This window comes from Gymnogyps californianus, chromosome 29 (assembly GCF_018139145.2).
Source record: "Gymnogyps californianus isolate 813 chromosome 29, ASM1813914v2, whole genome shotgun sequence".
Classification (NCBI taxonomy): domain Eukaryota; kingdom Metazoa; phylum Chordata; class Aves; order Accipitriformes; family Cathartidae; genus Gymnogyps; species Gymnogyps californianus.
This window is the reverse complement of record NC_059499.1, coordinates 1,480,968-1,493,346: the sequence shown is the minus strand read 5'-3', so window position 1 is coordinate 1,493,346 and position 12,379 is coordinate 1,480,968. Positions and strand designations below refer to the sequence as shown.

Here is a 12,379-nt window from a genome sequence, read left to right as displayed (position 1 = left end):
AAGGATGTGGCATTATATGGAAAATCTATGGAGAGTACCTTCTCAGTGGAATTTGTGTACTGAATAGTCACCACAATCAACCTGATAAAAATAATTTCATTGTTCACACTCTTGTGAAGCATTGAACAGGTTTACATATGTATTTCCCTGTCTAGTTTTTTTCCAAAATTGTTTCCACATCTGTGTCTAAAAGTACAGTTGTGATATTTCAGTTTGGGAGCTTTCTGATATTATCACTTATTTGGCATCTTCGAAACTCTGCGAATTTGCAAGTGCATAATAAGATTTTCAGAAGCAGTATTTGGGTCTCCATTTTTGGTTGGATTGAATACTACCAGACTCTGAAGCTTTAACCATGACACGCTTTGAGTGATCTTGACTCAAGGCTTCAAAGGTGAAGTGAGTGTTCAAATCGCATCAGAGTAATAAGACTCTTTATATGATTGTGTCATTAATAAATTTTTATGATGGGCTTTGAAGTCCTCTCTTTCAAGCCTTAAACAAAATCCAATAAATCTTACTCCTTACCTAATCCACACAAGAACTCTCATAATATAGAGGAAAAATTACATGAGTGAAGAACTAGACAAATGGCCATAGGTATTTTCCTTAAGAACAGTTTGGTTTTAATCCTGTTACTCACCATCTAGGAATTTTCTCAAAGATGTTAAAACTCAGCACATTGCGTGCAACTAAGAGACATCAAAGAATAGTAAAGAATACCCTCGTGTGTAGGTACATAAGCTTTGAGAACTTTATCCAAGTTCTTAATTGTATCAACTCCTTTGCTCTCCCACTAGAGCTATGTGGGTTCCGGCAGAACACAGCACAGGAAAGCAATAAGAATGAGAGTGGCGTAATTTCTGATGACTCTATACCTCATGCATGGTTTTCTCCTTTAAAGCCCACTAAAATCTATTTTAAAATTAAAGTATCATAGCGCTGTGATAGAAATAGTGGCGGGACCAGAGGGAAGATACCTGGCATTCAGGTTCAGTGCTGGAACCAGTCCAAATGTCCACACAGTAGGGGAAAAGAGGTAGGTTTATTTCTTTCAGATGTTTTACACGAATGTTCTAAGTTTTATTTACTTAAGAATTACTTACTTGCAAAGTTACCAAATCAGAGGAAAAAAAATAGTTTAGAGATAAGATGGGATATGTCCGCTTTTAGGCTGTGGCTTGAGGCAGCAAAAGCAAGGTATGAAAGATGGTAAATCAATAGGCACTAGACTGAGTGGAGTCTCTGCTTAAAAACTGGTTTCCATGAGTGTATTTTCTAAACAAATAATTGAAGGGACTGGAATGCATACACAAGCATACGGTGCCCTGTTGACAGAACTAGTATGACTGAAGTAATTAGTTATTCACTCAGATCTGTGAGAAGTCACTGGTTGCACTCTGATGTACATCAAAGAATGGCTTCGTTCTTGGTGGCAGGAAGGCGTCTTTCTATGATGCAAATGGACATGTAGCATAAAGAGTACAGAAATGAATTTCAGGAGAACGAAATGTCTGGTACGTGAGAGGTACAGTTTTGGTGCTTGTTGTGAAGGAAAAAGCTTGGAGAACTACTCTCTGCCATAAGCCCCTAAGTCTAAGCTTGCTCATTTAAAAGAAAAAAGAAAGCAGTGTCCTGGAACTAGCCATCTTCAGACAGCATGGCATTGTGGAGTGTTTGTGCAGAATGTTGAAGCCTTTATTAAATGTATCATTAAAGAGACAGTTCCTGAAGAATGTGAACATCGGTTTGAAAGCCATGTCCCCTTTGTATGTTAAGATTGGAGAAATGGGTACAATAACTATGCATATGGATGTTTACAAATTTATGAGATTATTGAGGCATCCTTTTTTGCATGAATTAGTTCCCACATATATTTTTGCAGGTGGAACTTTTTCTTGATAATGAAATTGTTTTGCTTTTGTTTTCCAGTCTAGGTTCAGCCTGGCATTGCATGAGAAGCATACTATATTCATTAAAAATTCTTTCATCTTCACAATTTATGGGTACTTCTAATTTCTGGTACTTTTATACTGACTTTATTAGTGTCAATATGAAATTACTCCGAGTGCAGTCTAATAAAGACTTTTTTCAGCTCCTCAGCAATTTGTTAGCTTGTGGGTGTCTTGGGAGCACAATCTAAGATCACATTCAAGACATTTTCTAAAATGCTTTGTGTGCAATTCCCTGTCTGACCCACTTAAGAACAATTGCCAGTTAACTTATTCACCATCTTTAAAAAAATCTCCGAGGACATCTCCAAGCAGGGCTTCAAGCCTCTTGGATGAGTTCTTTGAGCCAATCAGACCAATCTGGAGTTGAGCCATGGTCAGGAGACAGTTCAGGAGTCTTTTTGAAAATACTGTGGTGATCTCTGATGAGTTTGTTTTTAAAATATGAGGTAATATACCAAAGAGAAGCTCTTGTATTAATAGAAGGAAGCAGAACAGAAGTGTTGAAAGCTTCTGTGGATATTATTACAAGTTTTATAGCAAAATTAATTTTCTAGGTTGCCAGTAAGCACCTGATGCTACAGAAGAATTTGTATTTAAAAAATGTACATGTTTACATGTTTATGGGTTGGTAGCATTGTTTAGGTCTGGAAAGGAAGGGAAATACTTAAGAGCATAGGTGGGTCACTTTAGATAATGTTAATGAAACATGAAAAGCAGTTTAAAAATTTGTAAAAGGTTGATCTTTTTCTTTAAGAATTGTTTAGGGTTGGTTTCCATAGAGTCTGTTAAAATACAAATGGCTTCACTTTGTGAAGCTATAAACCTATGTGTGGGCTTGCAGATGGCAAAGAATGATCTTAGTTCAGAGGTTTTAAAGACATCCCATTGGGCAGATGATGAGGGTGTTAAAACCTCATCCTATATCATGAACAGTTTGATAACTTAATTCTGTGAATAAGCACATTGTTAATGAAAATTGTGAAGGATTTTGAAGTCCTTCTTGTTTAGGAACCTAAGACCAAGAACTTTTATTTCCCAGATGTCTAAGAATCCTCATCCACAATATTTAATAACTTTTCTCCAAGGAGAGGTTCAAGGCCTGCAGCTTGTACAGGAGGGATTGCAAAGTAAAGTTAAAAAACATATTAAAATTTTGTATATATATTCCACTTATGCAATGAACTTCCATCAGTCTGCAGTGTAATCACTGTTGTACTGCAGTCTGTAGTAAGGGAAAAAATACAATGGCAAACAGACCCTTGTGTGTTTTTTTCCCCAATGACTCCACAGTTAAGCTTGTGCAAGGATAATACACGTCAAAATAGTTTAAAATTCATATGTGTCCTCAAGATGACTTATGAAGTGCTATTCATATTTGTGGTCTGAGATGGTACAGAAGGGAGTTATGGCTTCCCTTCATAAAAGAACTGATAAATCAAGTTTAAATGTCTCCGTGTGCTAGCAGCTGTGCCTCAAACTGTGTTACCAAAGTGTAATAGAGTGATACTATCCAAATTTGATATGATATAATAGTATTTTTCTCTGAATTTCACACAGGGCTCTGATTCTTTCTCATTGGATTCAGTGGGATTTCAGGTGTGCATATGCTTGTGTTTTTTTGCAGGACCTTCACAAAACACAGAAGTTCAGTCTAGATTGTTTTTATGCTTGGCTGGAGTCAGAGCTTTGTAAACATTGGTGGAGACCAGAATTTATCAAGGATTTACACTCATATTCTTAATAAAAGAACACCTTTGAATGATGAATTATGTATTGTATAAATTCTTCTTAATATTTTTCTTTATGACTAAAGTGAAACATACACTGGAACATAAATTTTGTTGTGACTGAAAGGTGGCACTGGAATAAATTTGGTCCATAATACCAGAAGATGAGAGAAACTTGTATGACAGAATATGTATGTCAGAAGATAAGGAAATGAAAACAAAATAATAAACAGTAAGGAAAAGACATTTAATCAGTTGGAAGCATTTTGCATTCAGGACATACTCGTTGGTAAATAATTTCATGAACAAAGGATGTCTGTGGTCCTCAGGCCATCCGAGATGCAGTATAAAAGCTAACTCAACTCAAGGTCCTTCCTACCACTTCTCTTACCTTTTTCCTCTTTTGTGAACAAGGTTAGTTCAAATCTATTTCTCTTTTTCTATTTGCTGAATTCTTGCCTTTGTAACAATTTGATTGCCGTTTTTCTCCACAGTATCCTGCGAGCTGCTGGATTGGTTGGGGGGAAGACTTTTTCTTTTTAAGAAGTTGTTTTTTACTGTTAGAATTGCAGGTATTTCTGGAGTCCTGACTTGGCCATATAGATCCTTGGAATGGTGATATATAAATTTATTCACATGTGGGCTTTCAGAAATGCTAAGTGACTTAGCAAATACTACTACTACTAATAATAAAGATTAACAAACTGAATGGGTAGAATACCTGTGCAAGGGGGTTGGAACCAGGTGATCTTTAAAGGTCCCTTCCAACTCAAACCTTTCTATGATTCTATGATTACAGAGATCTATGTGCTGAGTCATCTGTGCATTTTATATCTTTAAGGTCTTATCCATCATCTGTAATGCCTGAAATTTCAAGTGGGCTGATATGAAAACAACAGTGTTTGTAAAGGATGTGGATGCATTTATCTTCAGAAATGTCATCCAGAAAAATCCTTTTCTTTGCTGTTTATTCCACAGGAGGCTTCTTCAGTGTTTCCATTTTGTTATGATGAATCTATTACTGGACACAGTGGGAAACAAGAGGGTAAAATGAACCAGATACTAAAAGAAACAGCTGGAGAGCAAGGAAACTAGGAAGGTTTAAAGCAGAGGTTTGAGAGTTTTAAAAATCAATTAGGTTGAACCACAAGCTTTTGAGCTCTAAATACCATTTTCTAAATGAAGATAAAATGAAGCTGCATACTGAGATTAGAAGGAATAGTCACACCGAGTTCAGCAAGGATATTGGCTCTAATCACATATCCTCAACCTTCTTCTGCTATGGTAACCAACATGGACTTCAATATGATAGACATCATCAAAAAGTTCTGCTCGGTGTCTTATAGTTGCCAAGTTCTGAAATTATGTTATGGGGTGCAATGACATCTCCTGCAAGTTTAGAGAAATGGTTTCAGGGACTGTGAGGATGAGGGGAAAGAATAGCAAAAATAGAGGAGAGCTGCACGCCCAACAGACTGAGATGGGCATAGGAAACAGCGAACTTTGTGTTTATTGGTGTGTTGGAACCAGACACAGTGAGTATGCAGGAAACTCCTGGCTTTTCCATAGATGGCATGTCTGTGGACAAGTTGTCTGGGAAAGATTTCCAAAGACCTCAGCTTCAAGTACGCTTAACTATATTGAAATTTTTACTTCTTCATAGGCAAAGTTGGAACCTGAAATAATTCTTTATTTCATTTTCCATATGTCTATTGAACTCTATCCATAAGTACATTTGTGGCTAGGTATTACTCATAATTACTACTTCTACAATGCTCTGAATACCTGGGGCTGGATCTCAGTAGTGTCTTTCCAGACATACAACCAATCAAAATACTAAAATTAAAGTAATGATACAGGTATGTGTCCTTTTGTTCTGCTGCCAGCTATTCCACTGGATCACCAACAAGTGAGAGAGGATTATTTCAGCTTCCATCTTCTTGTAGCATATTTAAGAATTCAGTTTCCTTCTCAGTTCACTCCCCACTCAACTCCTAAAAGGATCCCTGGAAAGCTCCTGTTGTCCTGATACCTGAGCTGAGTAAATGTAAGTGCAATACAACTCCTACATCGCATTAACTTCTGGTCCTGTATTTCAGATTTACCTCCATCCCACAGACATGTCCTGCTACGAGCGGTGTCCTTCCACCTCCTGCAGCCCAACCCCGCTGGCAAATAGCTGCAACGAGCCCTGCATCAGGCAGTGCCAGGACTCGACAGTGGTGATCCAGCCCTCTCCTGTGGTGGTGACCCTGCCCGGACCCATCCTCAGCTCCTTCCCCCAGAACACCACTGTGGGATCCTCAGCATCTGCAGCTGTCGGGAGCGCGCTCAGTGCTGAGGGAGTGCCCATCTCCTCTGGCAACTCCTCAGGATTTGGGAGCTTTGGCTATCCAGGCCTGGGCAGTGGGTACAGCCGGCCCTACCGTCGCTACAGCACCTACCGCAGTGGCTTCTATGGGCCGTGCTAAAGCGTGAGGAGCAAGCAGGAAGAAATGACCAGAAACACTGAAGCACGACCCGACACAGGACTGAGCTCATGGCCATGGTTTTCAGATGCAAAGTTAGATACCCACAGCTCCACCTGAAGTTAATGGAGCTGTGGGAGTTAGTCATTCCCTAAAATGAGGCCCCTACTCTTGTTATACTACTTTATACTTCTAATCAAGTACGTAGTTCTGCTGTGCATCACTGTATTTGGTACTGCCTGGTGTAAAACTCATAATTTAGACAGTCGGTAAGACTTGATTGTCAAGGTGCCATGCTATGCTGAAAAAAGAGCTCTGTCTGTGGAATACATCACCATGAGATGTGCCATTCTTCCCATACTGAAACCTGTTGCTTTGCAGTATTTTAATCCACTCTTTGGTATTATTAAAGTTATGCTTTTATCGTATCTCCAGTCTTCTCCTATTTTTTTCTTTCCCTCCTATCTTCTTTTGAAACTTTTTCTGGGTGAAATTCATCACTGCATAGATCATCACTACCAGGCAGAGACATGATATGAATACTACTGGGGCCACTAATAAGAAGAGAAGAACATATGTTTAAAGCTCAAGATCAAGAAAATATTTAATTTTGCAGCTGAAATGCATATTGATTCCACACTGACTCATCATAATACTTGGCTTTCTGCATCTCTGCCAAGAAATTATTCTCAAGGCTGGAAACATTTTATGATCTAACAGAATGGCAGGGTATCTAATCTAGCATATAATGATATTTGTTTTAAGGAATCCTGTTGTGATTCACACTCTCAATAACTCTGACCTGGAGCTGCAGGGTACAAAGAAAGATTTACATTCTTTTACTGTCAAATCACTGCTTGAATGCTTGGATTTGTGAAGTAAAAAATGAATGGCAGCAGAAGTCTCAAAGGAGGTGTACACATAGCTTTTTGTGACAGAGAGCAAAACTGTTTGATCTATTTACTTGCTATTTACTGCATGTAAAAGCCTGGCTGTCTTTACTGTCCTGGCTGCAGCCCTACAGAATTCCAAAAAGCTCGTGTCAAGGAATGAAACATGTTAACATAAAATAGATATAGGACACTTTTAGGCATTAAAACCTTTAGAAATCCTCCCAAGTAAATTTTTTTTTGCTAAAAATAAGGACCTGAGATTTAAACCAGATTTGCAACAGCCACTGAAGCTACTAAAACAATAGATTTTGGAGAAAAATGAAGAGATTCTCATGTTGGGAAGGTTTGAGGCATTCAAATAATTCCAGTTATAGAAATTCTGTTGCAGCTGGTTAAATTGTTCCCAGTAATTAAATTGCTTATGGTTTATGTACCAGTCTAGTCTCATCCTGGCATCACATGAAAAGCCTTCCTCAAAGCTTCTTTCATCTCAAAGACTTGTGGATCATTTGAATGCCTTGTACTATTACATTCAAGCCTCTGAAGTCAACATAAAGATGATACAAATTTCAATTCATGTAAGTAATTTGTCAGCTCTTTGGCAATTTGGTAGTTCACTAGCCTGTCATGGGAGCACTCTGTTGTTACACAAAGGGTTTTAATTGAGTGTGTGGAATGTGAAACTCCATTACTGATCCATAAGTGAGAGCTGTTATGTCCTGGTTCACCAGCCTTAACAATCCCAAGAAGCAAGATCCAAAGGCTCTCAACCTTTTGGGTGAACTCTAGGTGCTAATGAGACTAAACTGGCAGAATATCAATGAAAACATTTCCAGGCTGTTAATGAGTCTGTTTCTAAAATATTATATACCCTCCAAGAAAAGCTGTTTATGTCCCTAGAGGGAAAAATGAGAAGTTAGCATTCCTTGGCTATCTTATTTTACAGATGAAATGGAAATGAATTCTCAAGGTGAGTGACTGCTTTCACCTACTATAAGGAAATAATTTTTTAGGATATACAAAAAGATGACAGGTAGTATGTTGGATAGCAGAGATTTTGAGGAAAGGGAAGAAAAAGACTCTCCTTTTATAGAAAAGGACAGGAGAATTGTCTTGTGGAGAATCATTAAAATATGTAGAGTTATAGGATCTTACAGAAGATGAAGATTTTACTTTATTTTTTTAAATCAATTATGAAAAATTTTAATAAAATAATTAAAGTTTCTGAAGGTGTTTACCTTGAATTAGTTTGTGAATTCCTTTGAGTGATCTTGACTCACACACTTTGAAATTAGACTATTAGCCAGGTGATGCGAGTGTTGAGATCTTGTCACGTACCTTGAACATTAGGTAGCCTGAAACTTTGCACATTTGAGCCATGAGTGAAATGCTGTTCTGAACTTTGAAGTCCTTTGTTCTTCTGAAGACCAAGACCAACCTATATATAAAGACACTCTTCATTTAGAGTTAATTCATATCTCTTGCTGAGGGACGGTGGTACTAAGGGGAGAGACCTGATCCTTGCTTTTTGCATACTTTCCATCTGTGCAAGTATTTCCAGCAGGTTGGAGTACAGCCAGGGCAGGCCACTGCAGGCTGCAGAGGTGAAAAAAATCATGTAATGATAAATGTTATGGAGAACTGCTCGATGTAACTTCTATTGACACCGTAGTTTGGCTCAGGCAGAGCACTGCCTCTAAGAACCAATACTTGAAAGCAATCTTCAACATGCACACTCATATGTAATTCGATGTGAAAATTGCTGCACATCTCAGTGGCTTATTGGGATTTCAGGTAGGAGTAATGGTGATTCCTCAGATGAGAGGCTGCACAGAAATCATATCGAGAATCAGAGGCAGTTAATAAATGTCACACAGTAATAAGACCAAGTAATCAAGCTCTTTCATTAAAAGTGTGATTGTTTGACTTTGGCATGGAAAATGAAGTTAAAATTTATGATTGGGTAAAGAAATGCAGTCTTGTATGTGTTTGTATTAGCTGTATTTGTACAAACTTGGAAAACCCTGGGTTAGCCCAAGCAGTTTTAGAAGGTGTTTTATTGTCTCTGGTCAGCAATTCTCACCTGTCTTAATTTTCTTTAACCTTTGCAGTACTCTTGGAAATTTGGTCCTCTTCTTCGCTGTATGTTTGTGTGGGATTGAAATAGTGCAGAAGCACAAAATTTGGGAATACCTATTATACATCTTGTCTTGTGGTAAAGCTGAGTCCTTGAAATGGAAATGCTTGTGAATTGAGCCCAGACCCCCACCTCAGAGCTAAATGATTATTCACCTAAAGGAGTGAAGTCTTGAATAAGGACTATGCATCACATACACTCCCCTTAAGCAGTGTCTTGATGACTAAAATGAAACATAAAATGTACATTGGCCTTAGGAGGCAACATAATTACTGCTGTAATTCAAACGAGTCACCACAGTCTTCCAAGCAATTAAGTGGGTACACATTGGTGAAGATGAAAGCTTTGTCTATACTGGAATGTGAATGTAATAAGGGGAAGGGAAAAAATAGAGCAATACTAAAAGAGATTTTGAAAGGGAAAAAAAAAAGTGTTGATCAGTTTGGTGGATTTTGCATGCAAAAGTACGGATCATTAAATAATTTCATGCATAATATATGTCTCTGGTCTGCAGGCAGTCTGGAACATGGTATAAAAGCCTATACAACGCAAGATTCTTCCATCCACTTCTCTTGCCTTATTCTTCCAGGTTGAACAGGTAAGTCTGAATCTACCCAGTGTCTTTTTAAATGCTAAACTGTTACTTTGATGACTGCTTTTTTTGTTTGTTTGTTATTCTTAGTTCTTTATAAATATTGCTAGCTTTTTTCCTTTTGGGAAGGAAAATTAGAAAGGCTTACTTCTATCAAAAAGAAAAGCTTTATTTGCTTCTGAAGCAGGGTGTAATGAGACAGGACTTAGAGAATACTGGCAATATTGTCTCTCAAAACAAGCAGCTTCATGCTCCATTTTAGAGGCCAAAGCTAAGGGAGTAGCTAGCCAATGAACCTGGTTGGAAATACAGTCTCATCTTAAGAAACTGGGACTAGCAAAAAAAAAAAAAAAAAAAAAGAAAAAAAAATTTGTGCTGAGTTCCAGGATCTATCCCCAAGTCCTGTTTTTCACGGGCAGAAGAGCAGGGATCTGAGCATACTCAAATACATTGAATTCAAATCAAGGCAGAAACCTCTGATCGGGAAAATAATCCTTCTTCACACTCCAAGTTTGCCTGTTCTGGTCATATGACATTTGGGAGCAAAGGATGCTTCTCAAACACTTTTCTATAGTTCTGCAAATGCTGCTGGCTGGGCTATTAGCGACTAAGTTCCTGCATTAAGGTACTAAACCCAGTTATGTGTCAGTGTTCAGCTCAGGGCCACTTCCCATGCCTGATGAGAGCTCCAGCTGCTGTTCTCCATCTCCTGGTACAGTCACAATTGCACCTTTTCCAGAGAGACAGTGCAAAGGGAAACTACCAAAGAATGGGAAATGCTTTTGCTGGTAAGGATTAGGGCAAACTTTACCATAACTGCCACCACAGTTCAGAGGCCAGCCACAGAGCAGAGAAACCCTCCAGCAGCCTTATAAAAATAAGAGAAACCCCTATGCTGTTTTCAGACTGTCTACGATGGATTTTGATCTAATAAGTGACTACCTCTCTGACTACCTTCTCTAGGTACTTTCACATATGCTATCCTGTTACCTGTCTTTTATAAGCTTAATATAGCTTTCATATTGCATTTCCTTTCTTCCCTGTATTTCAGACCTCCCTCTGTCCTACAGACATGTCTTCCTATGACCTGTGTCCTCCCAACCCCTGTGGCCCAACCCCACTGGCAAATAGCTGCAACGAGCCCTGCGTCAGGCAGTGTCAGGACTCGACGTATGTGATCCAGCCCTCTCCTGTGGTGGTGACCCTGCCCGGACCCATCCTCAGCTCCTTCCCCCAGAACACCGCTTTGGGATCCACCACCTCTGCAGCCGTGGGCAGCACCCTCAGCTCCGAGGGAGTGCCCGTTTCATCTGGCAACTCCTCGGGATTTGGGAGCTTTGGCTATCCAGGCCTGGGCAGTGGGTACAGCCGGCCCTACCGTCGCTACAACACCTACCGCAGTGGCTTTAGTGAGCTGTGCTAAAGCGTGAGGAGCAAGCAGGAAGAAATGACCAGGAATGCTGAAGCATGACCTGACACAAGACTGAGCTCATGGCCATGGTTTTCAGATGCGATGTTAGATGCCCACAGCTCCGCCTGAAGTTAATGGAGCTGTGGGAGCTTGGCATCTCCTAAAGCAGGCCTTTGCTTGTCTTATTCTTTGAATACTTCATACTTCTGATGAAACATATTTTTTTCTACTCCTGTAGATGGGACTTTATTGTCTCAGTTCACAGTAGCACTGAGAAAAGAAACCGAGGATGAAAAGACATACTAGGTGTTGTCTTACTGAATCCTAGAAATATATACTTATACTTTGTACTTTTTTGTTCCGCTTTTTGCTCTCATTAAAGTTATGCTGTATCACAATCCAAGTCTCCTGGTGTTTGTTTGAAAAACCTTTAGCAGCTCACTTTTTGTAAGATATCTTACTGTTCCTCTGTTTTAGGAATTGAAAGCTACTTTTTCATGTTGACCAGAAACAAGGATTTGGCTGATGACCTCTGTGCCAAGAAATCATTTTACAGCCAGGACATGTTGGCAACATTGTATACAAGGTAGATACTGTGTAACAAAGTAGAGAGGTTTTTCCAGGAATAAATTAGATACATTGTAGCAATGTGGATACTATATACAAAGTAGATACTTTGTCTACAAGTACTATAGATTTGCTACATTTCCTTCCCCAACTCTGGCTTTCATCACGGGGGTAAGATCATGCACTTAAAATGCTTGTTATCAAATTCCTCTTGTTCATCAGAAAGTGTTTCTGATGGCCATGGTCTGAGCAAAGTGGGACCCCCAAAAGAAAAGACCATAGGGAGTTTGGGGGGAATGCTCTAAGAGGAGACCTGCTCCCCCTGCAAATTATATTACGTATTTTTTGTAATTAATGCCAACCTATCTAAGGCTACTTAAATGTAGATTTGTAACTCATGTTGTAAACCGAGCTCCTGGTGCCTCTGTGTGGATCTTCATGGGCTGGTGCTGACATAGTTGGGTTTGGCAGAGGTACTTGTGTACGCTCACTGGTTGCAGGCGTCTGTGGAGTTAAATGACAGGCTGAATTTTCAACCCATTCAAAAGTCTGTAATTTCAAAGTTTATTTTGAGTATGAAACCCCTTGTTTTCTTACTGGGATGGAAAGTCTTTAAATGAATGTGTGTT

General features: G+C 39.1%; 2 protein-coding genes across 2 annotated transcripts; both read left to right on the top strand.

Moving 5' to 3' along the window:
• Window positions 1–5,802: 5,802 nt before the first annotated feature.
• LOC127026853 (feather keratin 4-like) lies at window positions 5,803–6,251 on the top strand. The gene has a single exon (XM_050912150.1). It carries the CDS (start codon window positions 5,803–5,805, stop codon window positions 6,151–6,153), a length of 351 nt encoding a protein of 116 aa, XP_050768107.1. The 3' UTR covers window positions 6,154–6,251.
• A 4,593-nt stretch (window positions 6,252–10,844) lies between these two features.
• On the top strand, window positions 10,845–11,195 carry LOC127026854 (feather keratin 1-like). The gene has a single exon (XM_050912151.1). It carries the CDS (start codon window positions 10,845–10,847, stop codon window positions 11,193–11,195), a length of 351 nt encoding a protein of 116 aa, XP_050768108.1.
• Window positions 11,196–12,379: the final 1,184 nt, after the last annotated feature.